This window comes from Heptranchias perlo, chromosome 1, assembly GCF_035084215.1.
Source record: "Heptranchias perlo isolate sHepPer1 chromosome 1, sHepPer1.hap1, whole genome shotgun sequence".
NCBI lineage: Eukaryota > Metazoa > Chordata > Chondrichthyes > Hexanchiformes > Hexanchidae > Heptranchias > Heptranchias perlo.
The window spans coordinates 173,297,865-173,316,323 of NC_090325.1; the positions used below are offsets into that span (position 1 = coordinate 173,297,865).

Here is an 18,459-nt window from a genome sequence, read left to right on the forward strand (position 1 = left end):
GGATTTCTGCATTTAACTGTGCACGTGTGGCCAGAAGTTGCTGACCGATTTGCACAGAAGTAACGGTGAGTGCTGTTAGACTCACCGTTATTTTCACAGCAAAATCTGTCCCAATACAATCATCATAATTAAAGTCAGCCATTTATATTTTTCATGGAAAAATGGACAGAATCCTAAAATTTGTTCCCCAAAATTTTAGCAGAAGTCCCATAATACCATGTAATAAAAACATAACATGTCATATTTAGTTACTGTAAATCAGTGGTCCCGATCTATTACATAGTATAATATGGTATATATATTACATGGTATAACACAACTATCATTATAAAACAACATATTCTGACTCAATGTGAGCAATGCCATATTTGATTTGCTACTATTTTAATTAAAACTTTACACAAAGGTGCATGTCCAGTCTGTCACATTTAAGACATTGTACACTATCTAATGCAAATTTCTGTGTCATACATTTTAAAAATATAACAAAACAAAGACAGTGGTTTGGAATGTGCAGACAAACTGTCCAGCAACTGAGCCAAAATGTATTCAGGCTCTCAATTGAGCTGTGTATGAACTCACCTTGTTATTATTTAACATGATTTATATTTTGTAGCCTTTAAAGGGGCATACTTATCCTTTAGCATCAGAATAACAAATTCAGTATAATGTCCATCACCTTATAAAATAGCACATCTGCTGACTTATCATGAGCAATGCTGAAGCACATTCACTAACAATAGATTAAAAATGATACATCAGTGCCTACAGACATCAGACTGCAGACATTACATTGCAGATGTCACACTGTGAATGTCACATTTTGTTACAAGACAATCTTTTAAAAAGCCAGTTATTTAATGCCTGTCTACTTCTGATCTGAAGCTGAAACTGGCCAGCACTTTTTAATTTGCAATGTTCCTTGACCAAACGACATTAAAACCTAAGTCTGTGCTTACTTATCAAAAGTTTTGACTTTTTTGGGGAGAGGAACCGGAAGTCATCACAATGATGTTTTGTACCAGTAACTAAATTAGATGCTTTGATTTCATGTACATGACTAATCAGTGTGCAGTTAATGTTCACATTGACTGAACACTTTCAGAGAACAGTCAACAATCACACCCAATTCTTTCTTCCTTTCAACCCTCCAATTGAAACTCACTTATTGCTCATGTTTCCTGCATCAAGGTACATCACTTTACATTTATCCACATTAAAATCCATCTCATTGATTAGCTCAACTATATGATTCCAATTTTATATTTTATTTGAACTGATTTTGGAATGGTGATTTACTTAAAGAAAATACTTCTTCTATTCAATCATCGGTGAAGCAATGTTTATATTTTACTCAGTAACTGCAATCAAAGTGACATCATCACCTGGTGTCAAAGTGTCCCTGGTAAATGGAAAATATCTATTCTGAACTTTGTTTTTATTATGTAGACTGAAAGATTAAAACATACAGAAGTGGAACCAGATAATGGTAGATTGTTGCGTGTGATAAACAGCAACTGTTTTGGAATCTGAGGTTTTAATTGTTTTCACAACAGCAGAAGATCTTACAGGATAATTCCACTCCAACTATAATCGTGTACCAGCTCTTTGTTGGTAGCCAACTGGAGAGACCTATTGGAGCTAAAAACTACACGTAATAGTCAGTTTTCTTGCATATTTGGAGTCTATAATGATTCCAGTTTGCCTTTTTCACAGTGTGGCCCAGGAAGTTGCATTTAAGGGGAAGCTAGCTAAGCGCATGAGGGAGAAATGGATGGAAGGATATGCTGATAGGGTTAGATGAAGAGGGGTGGGTGGAGGCTCGTGTGGAGCATAAATGCTGGCATAGGCCAATTGGGCCAAATGACCTGTATCTGTAGTGTAAAATCTATGTAATTCAACATAAGTTCCATTTTACCTCTGTTATTGCAAAGATGTGGTCCTGCAACTTTCAAGCCATGTGCCTATATTTCAGTTGGAGGAAATGGCTGCAAAGCTGATTTCCGAGGCTAAACTTGTACTGCCACTTGCATCCATGCAAAGCAGTTTTGGGTGGGTATCAATGCAAAACAGGCTTTGTAACTCAGAAGACTATTGAGTGTAATAAAGACCTGATGTGTGAGATCCACCCCCCACCCCCACACCTCCTTCCCTAGAAGGATTTTTAAGATTGTTTTGAGTGCCCAAAAAGTGTAACGTAAATCCACCATGAATGATGAAAAGTGACAGCAAATGCCTCAGTGTTAATTAAAATAAAACGGTTAGGTTTTTGATGTATTTGAGACCAATCTCGAGTTCTGATGAAGGGTTAACTGGCAGCTAAGAGTTTCCAGCATTTTCTGTTTTTGCTTCAAATTTCCAGCACTTGTAGTTTTTGGCTTTTTATTTTGAATCACATGCTCACCTTTAATTAGAAAGTAGGCTTTCTTTTTATCTACAGTGGTTAGTATGGAATTCTTTCCTTTGATAATGTTGGGAAAAAGAGTAATAAGCCTGAGGATTGGGAGAGTTTTAGAAACCAGCAAAGAATGACCAAAAAATTGATGATGTGGAGATGCCGGTGATGGACTGGGGTTGACAAATGTAAGGAATCTTACAACACCAGGTTATAGTCCAACTGTGACAAATGTAAGATTCCTTACATCAAAAAATTGATAAAAAGGGAGAAAATAGAATATGAAAGTAAACTAACAAGAAATATAAAAACAGATTGTAAGAGCTTCTACAAGTATGTAAAAAGGAAGAGAGTTGCAAAAGTAAACGTTGGTCCCTTAGAGGCTGAGACAGGAGAGATTATAATGGGGAATCATGAAATGGCAGATGCGTTAAACAAATATTTTGTATCTGTCTTCACAGTCAAAGACACAAAAAGCATACCAAAAATAATGGGGAACCAAGGGGTAAATGAGAGTGAGGAACTTAAAACAATTAATATCACTAGAGAAAAAGTACTGGACAAACTAACAGGAAATCCCCTGGACCTGATGGCCGACATCTTAGGGTTCTAAAAGAGTTGACTGCAGAGATAGTGGATGCATTGGTTATGATCTTCCAAAATTCCCTATATTCTAGAATGGACCCAGCGGATTGGAAGGTAGCAAATGTAACGCTGCTATTCAAGAAAGGAGGCCAAGAGAAAACAGGGAACTACAGGCCAGTTAGCCTGACATCAGTTGTTGGGAAAATGCTGGAATCCATTATTAAGGAAGTGGTAATAGGGCAATTAGAAAATCATAATATGATTAGGCAGAGTCAACATGGTTTTATGAAAGGGAAATCGTATTTGACAAATCTATTAGTTTTTTGAGCATGCAACTAGCAGGGTATATTAAGGGGAACCAGTGGATGTAGCATATTTGGATTTTCAAAAAGCATTTGATAATGTGCAGGTTGTTACGCAAGATAAGGGCTCATGATGTTGGGGGTAATATATCAGCATGGATAGGAGGTTGGTTAATGGACAGAAAACAGAGAGTAGGGATAAGCAGGTCATTTTCAGGTTGGCAGGCTATAACTAGTGGAATGCCGCAAGGATCAGCGCTTGGGCCTCAGCTATTTACAATCTATATTAATGACTTAGATGAAGGGACCGAGTGTAATATATTCAAGTTTGCTGATGATACAAAGCTAGGTGGGAAAGTAAGCTGTGAGGAGGACACCAAGAGTCTGCAGAGGGATTTAGACAGTTTAGGTGAGTGGGCAGGAAGGTGGCAGATGGAGTATAATGTGGGGAAATGTGAACTTGTTCACTTTGGTAGGAAGAATAGAAAAACAGAATATTTTTTAAATGGTGAGAAACTATTAAATGTTGGTATCCAGAGATACTTGGGTGTCCTCGTACAAGAAACACAAAAAGTTAGCATGCACGTACAGCAAGCAATTAGGAAGGCAAATGGCATGTTGGCCTTTATTGCAAGGGGGTTGGAGTACAAGAGTAAGGAAGTCTTACTACAATTGTACAGGGCTTTGGTGAAACCTCACCTGGAGTACTACGTACAGTTTTGGTCTCCTTATCTAAGAAAAGATATACTTGCCTTAGAGGCGGTGCAACAAAAGTTCACTCGATTGATCCCTGGGATGAGAGGGTTATCCTATGAGGAGAGATTGAATAGAATGGGCCTATACTCTCTGAAGTTTAGAAGAATGAGAGGTGATCTCATTGAAACATACAAGATTCTGAGGGGGCTTGACAGGGTAAATGCTGAGAGGTTTCTTCCTGTGGCTGGAGAGTCTAGAACTAGGGGGCATAGTCTCAAGATAAGAGGTTGGCCATTTAGGACTGAGATGAGGAGGAATTTCTTCACTCAGAGGGTTGTGAATTTTTGGAATTCTCTACCCGAGGCTGTGGATGCTGAGTGATTGACTATGTTCAAGGCTGAGATAAATAGGTTTTTGGACTTTAGGGGAATCAAGGGATATGGGGATTGGGCAAGAAAGTGGAGTTGAGGTCGAAGATCAGCCATGATCCTATTGAATGGCGGAGGAAGCTCGAGGGACCGTATGGCCTACTCCTATTTCTTATGTTCATATAAAGCTGTCTGTTTTATTTTTTAAACCAACCAACCCTTTATGTCTTATGATGCAGCAACAGAAAATGCCTTGTTATGATGAGCCAGGTGCAGGGATAATACGAGGCACCTTGTTTTGTGTCCGTTATTCGGTCACTGCAATGCACGATAATAAAACTGAATTTGTGACAGTTTCACCTGTGGTCAAGTAATTATACTGCGAAAGGCGGTAGAACGGATCTCTGCGAAGGGTTATAATGGACAAGGGATTCAGCGGTCCTACACTTATTGTGATTTTAAGTCACTGAGAAAAAAAAGACAAAAAAAAAATACATCAGTTTCGTCTTGCATACAGCTGGCATCTTGTGAATCTGGAATAAAAACAGAAAATGCTGGAAAAGCTCAGCAAGTGAGGCAGCGTCTGTGGAGAAAGCAACAGAATGAACCTTTCAGGTCGAAGAGCTTTGGTCAGAACTGGATCTGGGAAAGTTGCTGCCCACGGTATTTCACGGAGGTATTCATCAGCAGGCGCGGTTGTGGTTTATTACCGCCGTTAAAACTCTTTTAGTTTTATTGCATAATCTCACACTGCAAATGCATCCGACGTGTGCCTGAACCCAGCTCCCTGGAAGCCCTTGACCAGCTGCTGAAACCTTCAGCCCAGCGGCGGCCGCGTGCGGTGACGCAGCCTGGGCGAGAGCCCCACTCCCCGGCGCCGATCCCTCTGCCTATTGGTTGCCCTGGGCCCGACCTGTCGGATCGCCACTTGGTTATTGGTCCGCCGGCTCGAGCCCCCAAATCGAACTAAAAGGCGAACTCGAGACAAGCCCTGGGAAGGAGCGTCACCGGGGAGTCACCCGAGCCGACACCCCGTCGGCGTGCAGCCAATGCACACAGCCAGTCGCCCGCCCAGAAAAGACCTTGATTTTATTTTAACAGCAATTCCCAATTGCAGAAAATACCACGTTATGAAATGTTGCTCCCCATCTCCTGGTTGACGCATCTTTTCTTTATGTTTTCCTATTTATTCTTTTTCTCGTTGCAACTTAATTGTGCAGGAGAGACCATTCTAGTTTGAGAAGTCTATGGACTTTGATAACATCCACGTAGGCTACAAACTTTATTGCGTACCAATGACTGTCAGATAACAGGCAGAATATAAAAGTGATTAAGATAACATATCATCTTGACGTTCCGGTTGCCATCGAGTTATTGTTGAGAAATCGAGAGTTGCGGTTTTCCTTGGCTGCAGTCAATCCACGTTTGTGTAAGTCTACGAAAAAAAGTTTTAAAACACATTGCACCATTTGCAAGAAGTTGGTCTGTTGGAAAGTCTGCCCCTTTTATTTTGTTTGAGCTTTTCATTCTTAGTAACAGCGCTCACAGTAATTGCATTTTTACTGTAATTCTAAAATTACTGGCACATTATCGTCATCAGCATAGAACAAAAATCATAACACCGTGATCTCTATACCTCTTGCAGCAGCTCCAAAATCACACTTGCTGTCTACGTCGTCTTTCTGCTAGGGATCTGTTCTATCTGGGAGCCATATCATGAGATATTTAGATACATGTTCTACAAGGTGAAGGTTAGAATTATAAAGTGGTAGCCAAGCTTCTTTGGTGGAACAGTGACAAAACATAGATGGTAAAGGTAATCGTTTTATCTGTACACACCTCCCATTTAGGAACGCCCAATTTTGGCTGTACTTTGGTTGCATCACCTGAACTTGGCTTAGCTATAAAAGAACCGAATCTCCCAGAGCTGTTACGGAACAAACCACGACACAAAGTCCTGGTCATTCCAAGAAAAGAACAGTTGGTGGACAGTGGGAGAAGAATTCCTCAGAGGTTTACTCCTTACTGGACAGTGTAAGCAAGCACACACCGGCTGAAGGTAATTTTGATATATTTTAATGCACTAGTCATAAATCTCAAACATTTCTCATTATTTTCGTTTGCAGTGGGAAAGAAACTAGTATTTATTGCATTTTTAATTGTGACCAACAGTTTTTTTCCGAATTCTAGTTACATTTTACCAATGTCTAAGAAAGTAACTTGCGCATGGAAAACACCCTCATTGACATAGAATTGGTTACAAAAGATTCAGAAGTGAATAATAAACTCCCCCACGGCTCAATGAGTAAGCACATGGATGGCGTGGACTGCAAACTGCCAGGCTGGATTCCCATTCTGCGCTGATCTCAGCCAGTGTTGCGTTTGGGGCATTACAATGAACCTAAGTGCCCTGGGCTATAAAGGGGGGAAATAACACAAGGTCCTGGCTCCCGATCACTATCCAGTCACTCTACCTAGAAAATGTACACGCGGGGATGTTGGCAAGGACCGAATAAGCCTGGCCCACGTTTACTGTATGAAGGAGGTAGCAGGGGATAGCTAAGCCCGTGGAACCATACTCCAACAAGTATCAAGGGCTTCAAGAGAAGAGGGGTGGGCGGAGAGACTATTAATAAAGAAAATATGGTGCTGGGGATTACATGGATTTATGGATAGGATTGTGCATTTGTGATAAATTTAATACTGGTTAATTGAGGAATCCAAGGACAAGGTACAATGTGTGAAATGGGACAAATTTTGTTTCAAATTAAATGTAGAAAACAATGTAAACAAAACCTGCATCATCTAAATCAGGAGGATTGCAACCTGACCAGTACTGTCAACAACATGATTATATTATTTCTTTCTAGCACTTTGCAAAGTTCTGCTGCCTGTGTTCAAGATGGTGGGACTGAAACCTTCAAGCATTGCTCCAACTCCAGGTGTGCAGTTCCTGAGTGCTGGGACGGCAGCCTGTATCGCTGATCTCATCACATTCCCCTTGGACACGGCTAAAGTCCGATTACAGGTAACAAGAGAAAAACAAAACAAAGGATAACGAATTTAATTTATTTATTTTCTCTCTGAAATATATTCCGAAACTCAGTTTACGACCAATTGTATGTCTGGTTAAATAACTAAAAATCGTTGCATAATATTAATTATTTTGGAGGGAAAGCAAAGTTAAGGAATTTAGCATAAATCAGAGTTTCAAAGAGTCAAGACATTATCAGTTCTTTCCACCTTAAAGACTTTCATAGTTGCCCACGGTTAACTCACGTGTCTGGTTTAGATTCAAGGAGAAACTACAGGACGCCAAGGAACCGTGGTTACCAAAAGTATCAAATATCGCGGGGTTTTTGGGACAGTCGCCACAATGATCAGAACAGAAGGACCGAGGAGTTTATACAGTGGACTGGTGGCCGGGCTTCAGAGACAGATGAGCTTCGCTTCAATAAGAATCGGACTCTACGACTCTGTAAAACAGTTTTACGCCAGAGGGAATGACCGTAAGTAATAATTGAACAGCGGAAACATTATTTAAATAAATATTTACAGTGTACATATAACTTGGGATTAAAAAATAGTTAACACAGTGAGTAAGTGTAGAAATATCTTGGGGGTAGAAGATAGTTAACACAGTGAATGGGTGTATAAATATCTCTGGGGTAGAAAATAGTTAACACAGTGAGTGTACAAATATCTCGGGATTAGAAGATAATTAACACAGTCAGTGTGCTCTGTGAAGCCGATGCCCTTTGTAGACATTGGTTTAGAATTCAATGTACGGCAATGGAAGAAATTCAGTTGCTGTTTTCAGTTTTGTTCAATAAGAAGTGCATGTTCTTCCATTTTAATAATGCTTAAAATAAGGTATGGAATATAGGCAACTGGTAATTATATCTGCTGTTGAATAACACAAAGATTTTACCATGAAACAGTTTGGAAAAAAGTTGTTTGTATGCTTATGTCTTGGTCTGAGGTGTGGAATGCTGATTCTCCCTGTCTCTCCCTCCAGATGCCGGTATAGGTACCCGCCTCCTAGCAGGGTGTACTACAGGAGGACTCGCAGTGGCACTGGCTCAACCGACGGACGTGGTTAAAGTTCGTTTTCAGGCACAAAGGAACCTCCGAGGTGTTGAGAAACGATACAATGGCACCCTTCAGGCCTATAAATCAATAGCAAAAGAGGAGGGAGTTCGAGGACTTTGGAAAGGTGCATATGTGTGTAACATTGATCAGTCTGACTCATCATGAATTTAGTGGTATTTCAGTTACTTTAATCGCACCATGTTTGTCTTTCCTTAGGAACTTTCCCCAACATTACTCGAAATGCCATTGTCAACTGTTCAGAGCTTGTAACCTACGACATCATTAAAGAAACCATTTTGAGGAACAAACTGTTGACAGGTGGGCTGACAGCCATGGCTTTCTTGGCAAACTTAATTTCACATCTGTTTTTCTCCTTTCGCTGAATTCTGCATAGACAAATACAAGAAAGTGCACCCGTTGTGTCACATTATAATTGCCTCTGCCTCATGAGCAAACTGAAGTCAAGATGAAGGTGTTGGGCTACATTTTGTGCTGTTGGTTAATTTTAGCTAAAAAGTAGGTATAATGTTGGTAGAAAGCCTACTCCTACTGTTCCAAAAGAACTTTAATGAAAAATAAGGTGAGGTGGGTGGGGGGTGGGACGATTTTTGTTACGGTCATTGATGAGAAACTCCTATAGTATTCTGCCACTGCTCAGTTCAATCAAAAAGAGTATTTTACTTTTTGGATTTGAGTTTAAGGAAGAAAGTTTGGAAGCGGTGACAGAAGTGAACAGTTGTGAGTCTCCACAGATTTTAGTGGATTGAAAGAAAATGGCAGGAAAGAAGGACGAGGCAGGCTCCTCAACTTTTTATTTCTCTTTTAATTAGTGTCCATGCTCCGTCTACAGCAGCCCTACACTGCGCACTGTTAGATTTTCACATGCACAGGGATCTCCCAGCAAACGTTGTAAAGCTGCACCTAGGCTCTTAGGCAGGTTAAGTATTTATTATGGATGCTCTTTGCTGGGGAGAAACCAGGAGAATGTTTGCATTTAAAGGGCTGAAAAAAAGACAAGGAAATGCAAGTCTATGCTGGCTTAATAAAATAATATGAGAGAGCGTTATCACAGGTAGGATCAGGCGCAACCACCTAACTCCAAGTTTATTGCTGCCTGTGTCATTTATAGTTGACATTTAACACACATTTTCACACTGCTGTATTTAAACATTTTATCTGGTGGTTAGATACGCTACAGAATTATCATTACACCACTATTAGGAGCCAGCTTTGCTTTCGTATTCCAGGCCATCCCCACCACCCTATCCCAAAGGTGCCAGCTGAGGAAAGCAGACAATTTTTAATGTGAGGCAACACCATGGATGTGTGCTTGACTTGTGACTAAAAATCTCACACTGGGATTTGCCTGATGTTGACTGATATTTCTTTCAGACAGAGAATTGTTTTAAACACAAGGGGCGCTAAATTGGGCCATGTAGCGCACATTGTTTCGGCGCTACATGGCCTCTCCAATATCCAAGATGGGGTCTTGGCTGCGCACGCACGTTTCCAGTGATAGACACTATTTTGGCACTTAACACTCAACTCAATGCACAGTCTTAACCCCGACCATCTGAATGTGTCTTAGAGTGCTTGGAGGACCCCCACCAGTGCTATTTAAAGGGACCGTGCAGGATTTACAGGTTAATGGCTGGATTATTGCTTCTGGCTGCTGAGACATTTGTAACTGTTTTTGGAGGTCTCCTATAATTGAATACTAGGTCTAGGGGGCATAGCCTAACATTTAGAATCAGGACTTGCAGGAGTGAAGTTAGGAAATGCTTCCACACGCAAAGGATGGGAGATGTTTGGAACACTCTTCTGCAAACTGCAGCTGATGCTAGCTCAATTGTGAATTCTAAATCTGAGATTGATAGATTTTTGTGAACCAAGGGTATTAAGGGATATGGGGCTAAGGCGGCTATATGGAGTTAGGTCACAGGTCCACCATGATCTCATTGAATGGCGGAACAGGCTCGAGGGGCTAAATGTCACTGCCACTTGCTGCCTCTTGATGTGCGCCACCTTTTCCTGCAAGAAAGCGGGACATGTGTCTGGGTGCCTGTTATGGTTGAATAGCTGCCAGTGTGTGTGACCTGTGAGTTGTGGGTGGGCTGCTTGCAACAGTGGTAATGTGTAAGGTTGAGAGGAAGCATCTAATTGGAGGAGTTGAGTACTGATGGAAAGAGTTTGTTGGTATGTGGATGATGGGGGGTGCAGTGCGTGGAGCAGTGGATGCGGCTAGTGGTGTAGTTGGTAGGAGACGCCACTTGACAATTGACCTCACTCACCTTGACCACTCATGTCAAAGCCTTGAACTTCTTCCTGCACTGCATCCATGTTCATGATGTTGTGCGCCTGGCATTGACTTCATCCCCCGCTGCCTCCCACTGTCTTTTGGGTATATGTCTGGAGGGCCTCTTGCTCCCCTCTGCCCCCCGCCTCCCCCCCCACCGTGGGTATAGAATGTCGCTTCTTCTGTCCACCTCTTGCACCAAGGCCTCTAGTGCATCAGCAGAGAACCTGGGTGCATGCACTCTCACAGGCCTGGTACAAACTCCGATCGGCAGATTGGTGAGGTCTGGCATGCAGATTGGAGAATGTGGGATTTAGTAGTGTGCAACCTTTATTCAATGCTTTAAGATAACTCAGCAGTTTGTAAACATAGGGATGGGAGCTGCATCTTTAAGAGATTTTTAAGAGACAGCCTGCATTTTAGAGACTGAGGCTCCCCCTGCTAGTGGAAAGTCCGAATTGCATTGAATTCTCGTGTCAATGCTGATTCGAAACGCTGCTTGAAGGTAAGTCCTCAGGCCTCACAAAAGTCTTGTCCTGCCTGCGCAAGGGCCACTGGGCGCGGGGTAGTAGCGGATCACGCTACCTAGGCCCAATAATAGGCTGTATCCAATTTTTTTTTCCCCAAGCTCTCTTTCTAACAAAGAGCTTATGTTTAAATGCCTGTAGGTAGTAGCTGTTTTAAGTATACACAGTATCTGGGGTTTTGGCATAAACTTTGATTCATGGTGGAACTAGTGGAAACAATGTATGGACTGAATGAGCTTTTCTCTCCCCCATTTTTAGCACTGATATTCAGGTTATGCTTATTATTTGAAGTCACTGAAGAAAAATTGTTCAGGTGTCAAATAACTCAAAATCTCCATTTCACAAAATTTCTGCATCAAAACCTAAAAGTTATCTGACTACATTTTAGCCAGAACCTTTGATAATGTGCTTTCACATAGCCACTAATTTCCTATATCTCAAATTACATCCAGATAGCTTAACACACCATTCACATTAACAACCCTGTAAACTCCTTATCACGTCATTTTAATTCCTTACATAGGGGGCACAAGCTGAAACTAATTTCATGCCTTCACCTGGAAAAACTGTTTCCAATGGCAGAAGGGTCGGTAACCAGAGGACACAAATTTAAGGTGATTGGCAATAGAACCAGAGGCGACATGAGGAAAATATATTTTTACGCAGCGAGTTGTTATGATCTGGAATGCGCTTCCTGAAAGAGTGGTGGAAACAGATTCAATAGTAATTTTCAAAAGGGAATTGGATATATCCATGAAGAGAAAAAAATTACAGGGCTATGAGGAAAGAGCAGGGGAGTGGGACTAATTGGATAGCTCTTTCAAAGAGCTGGCATAGGCATGATGGGCCGAATGGCCTCCATCTGTGCTGAACCGTACTATGATACTTGAACAAACTCAAAGTTTGAAATTGATAAACATTTTTCTTAATTTGCAGATAACTTGCCATGCCATTTCCTCTCGGCCTTTGGTGCAGGATTTTGTACGACAGTAGCAGCTTCTCCTGTTGATGTAGTAAAGACAAGATATATGAACTCTGCTCCTGGGCATTACAAGAGTGCACTAAATTGTGCCTGTACCATGCTGGTTAAAGAAGGACCAACAGCCTTTTACAAAGGGTAAGTTCATCTACCTCAACTTAATTAACAGTAAGGTATATCTACATTTGTTTTTTCTTTTCTTCCTCCTTTACCTGCTGATATTCTCCACTCTCCTCCTTGCTGGGGGATGGTTGCACAGGGACATGTGAGCCTAACTACTGAGTGTCAGTAGACGATTCAAACACAAAGGCATCACAGCTGAACCTGATCCTGTCCATACCAACAATCCACGCACAGTTCCAGCAGGAACCCTGGCTAATTTTCCTCTTCCCAACCTAGGGGTGCTGAGGTCCAATTGCACTGACATTCCTTCTGGCCTGGCTGAGATCAACTATCTCAGCACAGACTAGGGATCAAAACCTGGGATCTTCCTGCTTTCTGGATCAACTACTCACCGGCTCAACCAGCTGAGGCATCAGGGGAATATCTACATCATAGTACCATAGTAGGTACAGAAGGCGGCCATTCGGCCCATCGTGTCAGTGCCGGCTCTTTGAAAGAGCTATCCAATTACACTCTCCTGCTCTTTCCCCACAGCCCTGTAAATTTTTGTCGCTCTAAGTATTTATCCAATTTCCTTCTGAAAGTTACTATTGAACCTGTTTCCACCCCCTTTCAGGTAATGCATTCCAGATCATAACAACTCACTGCGTAAAAAAATATGTCGTCTCTGGTTCTTTTGCCAATCACCTTAAACCTGTGTTCTCTGGTTACTGACCCGTATTAGATATTTTCCTGGCTTTAATCAAAGCAAGAGACATTTCAAACCCAGATAACCTCACTTAATTTTGCCAAGTCTGAAGTTGAGAATTTTAACATTAAAGTACACTGAAAGCAATTTATTGGGGTCATTTTTAGAAAACCACATTAGAGACAATCCTAGAAATACTTTGGTGTATACCAATTTTGTAAGCTTCATTCAGGTTGAAAATTTGAAAGATTTGGGATAAACATTCATGGAAAATGTAGCTTATAACCCCACACCTGTATGCTCTTTGCACAGATCTATATGGGTAAAAAGATAAAATGAATAATAATTACATTCAGCAATACCAACAATATGCTTTAAAACGGAATTAGGGTTCAATCATAATGTTGTTATGAGCTCCTCTCACAGCTTAGTGCGTAACAAATGCACTGCATGATGTGGTACTCAGCCACATAAACTAGAGGTTCTGTGCTGAACCGTCTGATACCACTTGGCGTAGTAGTTACATTAAAACATATGGGGGGCGGGGGGTACATTTCTGCAGGGGTTCTCCCACTTGTCCGCTGTAACTTCGGTGGAAGATCCAAGGAAGGAATGGGATGATTACCATTTACACTGTTTTTCCAGGGTGTCTGTGTCAGTAATGGCGCGTGAGCAGGAGAATGTCAGTGGAAATTCACCCCCATAAATCGAGGACAGTTAGACTTGAGAAAATACCAGCTAGCCCATCAGTACTCATCCCTTTACAACAATCTTCAGTTTTGCTTGGTAGATGATTCCAAAAATATTCATCACTCTGAGTAAAAGGAAGTTATCTTTATGTTTGTTCTAAATTTATTATTCACTAATTTCCATTTGATGTCCTCTGGGCTTATTTTCTTAGTGTGCTTTAAAGTGGGTTATCGGGGTTCATTGTACCTAAGCCATTTAATATTTAATAAATTTTGGTGAGGTTCTCCCCTATTAACCACTATCTTTCTTCTCCAATCTTTTCTCATCCCCATTACACTTGGCGTCAGTCTTGTTGATCTTTTCTGTACCCTTTCTAAAAAATGTATATTTTTTCTTTTGTGTTGACCAAAATTGACCACCATATTCTAAGTGAGGTCTGATGAATACTTGTAAAGATTTAGAGTAACTGCGGTAAACGTTTACCATTCTGACTATCTTAGCAGGTTTGATGTATTTTTTTCAATTGGTACATTGGGTGGACATTGAAAGTGACATGTCTCTATTATTCCCAAGCCCCTTTATTACACCTTTCTGTGCCACTTCAATCCTATTCATTCAATATATCATGTCCCACATTTTTCAACCTATGTGTAATACTTAGATTTATCAGTTTTAAATTCCATTTGCCATGTATCTGCCTACTTGAATAACCAATCTAAAACCTTTTGCTGCATCTTCTGTGATTTCCCTATTTATATGTCATCAGAAAAGTTGAGCAGCTTACATTTGGTTTCGACATCCAGATCACTTATATGGATGAGGAACAATAAGCATCCAAACACAGAGTCTTTTTGGATTTCTCTCATTACTTTCTCCTCCCCCCACGTCTGATATTACATCTGGCTTGTGTACTCTTTGTTTTCTATTTTCTAACAGGTTTATTTTCTCATTCCATATTCTATCCTAGATCACTGTGGCTTTTAGTTTAATTAGAAGTCTTTCATGTGGAACATTGTCAAAAACTCCCTGAAAATTTAAATAAATGATATCATAGGCTATCTAGTTGATCTGTTTACATTCCAAAAGAAGTAAAGGTGGTTTGACAGGCAGGATCATCCCATTTTAAATCTATGCTGGTTGTTTCTTAAGTTTTTGCTATACAGGAACTTCTCCAGCCTGGCCTTTACAATTAAGTCCATTATTTTGCCTTTTATTGATGTTAGGATAATGGGTCTGTACTCTTTCTGTTGCCCTTTTAAAATATCAGTACTCTGTTTGACTGCTTCCAGTCCTGCAGAATCTAACAAATGCTTAGCAATTCTCCCATGATAACCACCAGTGCCCCATAAATTTCTTACCCTAGTATCCATCAGCACCCTACAATATATACTATCTGGCCCAGGGGATTTGCTAGTCTAGAGACCGTCAACTTTTCTTGTACCTCTGCCTATATAGCTTTGATAATCCTCAAGTATATAGGTATACTACAGGAATTGGATAACAGATTAATATTACCCTCTCTGGTGAATACTTCTACAAAATATTCATTTATATTTCAACTATTTATCTCCCATTTCTTTTCTTTTAGAGATCTAACTTCTCTAATTGCTCTTTTACAATTATGATACAGGACAATTTTTTAAAATCATGCTTAACATCTTTATCTAAACTCATTTCTATGCACCTCTTTATATCTCTACTATCCTTCTTAACCCATTTTAGCAATTTCCTACATTTCTCCCAGAGATGTCTTACTTCTATTTGTCTGCAGGCTTTGTATACTTTGTTTTTTTGAGGACTCTTATTTGGCTTGCATTTATTTTTCTTGGCTATATGACCTTGTATGTTCAACATTATTGTTTCCGAAGTATTCCATTTTCTCTCAAGAAAATGACCCCAATATGTTGTCTTTATCCTTACATTACTGAGATGTGGTTGCAAGGTGACCAAGGTTGGGAACTAATTATTCCAGGGTACTTGACTTTTAGAAAAGATAGGCAAAATGGAAAAGAAGGGGGGGTAGCCCTGATAATTAAGGATGAGATAAAGGCAGTAGTGAAAAAGGATCTTAGCTCAGAAAATCAGGATGTAGAATCAGTATGGGTGGAGCTAAGAAATAACAAGGGGCAGAAAACACTGGTGGGAGTAGTTAATAGGCCCCCTAATAGTAGTTACAGTCTTGGACAGAGTATAAATCAGGAAATTAGAGGAGCACGTAACAAGGAGAAATCACAATGGGAAATAAGGAAATGGCAGAGACGTTAAACAAATATTTTGTATCTGTCTTCACAGTAGAAGACACAAAAAACATACCAGAAATAGGGGGAATCAAGGGTCTAAAGAGAGTGAGGAACTTAAAGTAATTATGATTAGTAGAGAAAAAGTACTGGAGAAATTAATGGGACTAAAAGCCAACAAATCCCATAGACCTGATGGCCTACATCCTAGGGTTTTAAAAGAAGTGGCTGCAGAGATAGTGGCTGCATTGGTTTTGATCTTCTAGAATTCCCTAGATTCTAGAGCGGTCTCCTTGGATTGGAAGGTAGCAAATGTAACCTCACTATTCAAGAAAGGAGGAAGAGAGAAAACAGGGAACTATAGGCCAGTTAGCCTGGCATCAGTAGTAAGGTAAATGCTAGAATCTATTATTAAGGATGTAGTATCAGGGCACTTCGAAAATCACAATATGATTAGGCAGCGTCAACAGGGTTTTATGAAAGGGAAATCATGTTTGACAAATCTATTAGAATTTTTTGAGGGTGTAACTAGCAGGGTAGATGAGAGAACCAGCGGATGTAGTATATTTGGATTTTCAAAAGGCGTTCGATAAGGTGCCACACAAGAGGTTGTTACACAAGGTTAAGGCTCATGGGATTGGGGGTGTTACTAACCGTGTCGTCTTCCTTGACCACTACATGCTAAATACTTTGGCTTCACTATAAATGTTCATTTCTCTTGTAGGTTTGTTCCCTCTTTTCTGCGCCTTGGTTCCTGGAATGTGGTAATGTTCGTGTCTTATGAGCAGCTGAAAAGGGCAATGATGATGGCCAGACAAAACCTGGATTGTGCCATGTGATTCTCTCCATGGAGTGCACATTACACCTAGATCACAGAGCTACTTCTCTGCAGTCAAGTCTGCCTTATGGACATGAAGAACTGTTATTATAAATATGATCATTTTCAACATAGGATTCCAATATTTACAAAAGCTATTTTGTGTGAAATGAGATTCCATATTGCAATTCAAAATCTGTTGATATTCATTACTGGAAATTTTATAAAGCACATTCAGGGTAAATGTTTTTAACCAGTATATGAATGGTCAAAATGAAGCACTTTATTTTCATGGGATATACCTGTGTAAAACAACTAATACTATCTGATGGGGTTTGTATTGCGTTTTTAAAAAAACACTAGTGAGTAACATGCACTTTACTGCTGAGATTTAGCAATTTCAAAACCAGGGATAAACTATCGGTCACATAGTTTGAAAAGCTCATTTCAGTCCTGTCTCTTGGCAATTGCCATTAGTTTGCAATGAACCTTGGCTAGCCACAATTCAGTAAATGTTTTATTTATTTGTCTGTATTTTTACAAAATCAGTTTTAATAAAAGCACATTTTACAACATACTGTATGTTGCCTTTCATGTTACTTCCTATATTTAAAAAGGGAGATAGACCATGTCCAGGGAACTATAGACTAATTAGCTTAATGTCAATGGTAGGAAAGATAATGGAATCTATACTCAAAGATGTAATAGAGAAACATCTAGAAACCAAAAATAAAATAAAAATAGTCAACACGGATTTCAAAAGGGAAGGTCATGCTTGACCAGCCTTATTGAATTCTTTGAAGAAGTAACAGAAAGGGTAGACAAGGGCAATGCAGTAGATGTAATATATGTGGATTTTCAAAAGGCCTTCCATAAGATACCACATAGTGGACTTATGACTAAGGTCAGAGCATGTGGAGTAAAGGGACAAGTAGCAGAATGGATAGCAAGCTGGCTACAAAACAGAAAAGAGAGTAGGGGTTAAAGATGGTTACTCAAACTGGCAAAAGGTTATCCACAGGGATCAGTGCTGGGACCACTGTTCACCATATACATAAACGATTTAGACTCGGGAATCGGAAGTACAATTTCAAAATTTGTGGACAACACCAAATTGGGGGTTTACTTACTAGTGAGGAGGACAGTGAAAAAATATAGGAAGACATTAATAAACTTGCAAAATGGGCTTGTCATTGGCAAATGAATTTCAATACAGATAAGTGTGAGGTGGTACATTTTGGTAGGAATAATAAGGTGGTCACATACTCCTTGGAAAATAAGAGTCTAAATGAGGTAGAGGAGCAGAGGGATTTAGGAGTACAGATACACAAATTATTAAAGCAGTGACACAGGTTAATAAGGCCATAAAGGGTTCATTTCTAGAGGAATAGAATTGCAAAGCAGAGAAGTTATGCTAAACTTGTACAGAACCTTGGTTAGACCACACTTGGAGTACTGCGAACAGTTCTGGTCTCCACACTTTTAAAAAGTATATAGAGGCACTGGAGAAGGTGCAAAAAAGATTTACAAGGATAATACCAGAAATGAGAGGTTATACATATCAGGAAAGATGAAATAGGCTGGGGCTCTTTTCTTTAGAAAAAGGAAGACTGAGGGGTGACCTCATAGAGGTCTTTAAGATAATGAAAGTGTTTGATAGATTA

The 18,459-nt window shown here is 40.1% G+C and overlaps 1 protein-coding gene and 1 long non-coding RNA gene across 2 annotated transcripts; one reads left to right on the forward strand and one right to left on the reverse strand.

Moving 5' to 3' along the window:
* Positions 1 to 360: 360 nt before the first annotated feature.
* LOC137327946 (uncharacterized) lies at positions 361 to 8,111 on the reverse strand. The gene is made up of 3 exons (XR_010964575.1): positions 7,626 to 8,111; positions 5,983 to 7,357; positions 361 to 5,781 (listed from the first exon to the last, which is right to left on the reverse strand). It is a non-coding gene; the product is annotated as an uncharacterized lncRNA (long non-coding RNA).
* ucp1 (uncoupling protein 1) lies at positions 6,259 to 17,372 on the forward strand. The gene is made up of 7 exons (XM_067993918.1): positions 6,259 to 6,405; positions 7,217 to 7,374; positions 7,639 to 7,855; positions 8,365 to 8,562; positions 8,655 to 8,756; positions 12,198 to 12,378; positions 16,703 to 17,372. Exons 2-7 carry the CDS (start codon positions 7,249 to 7,251, stop codon positions 16,815 to 16,817), a joined length of 939 nt encoding a protein of 312 aa, XP_067850019.1. The 5' UTR covers positions 6,259 to 6,405; positions 7,217 to 7,248; the 3' UTR covers positions 16,818 to 17,372.
* The last annotated feature ends 1,087 nt before the right edge of the window (positions 17,373 to 18,459 follow it).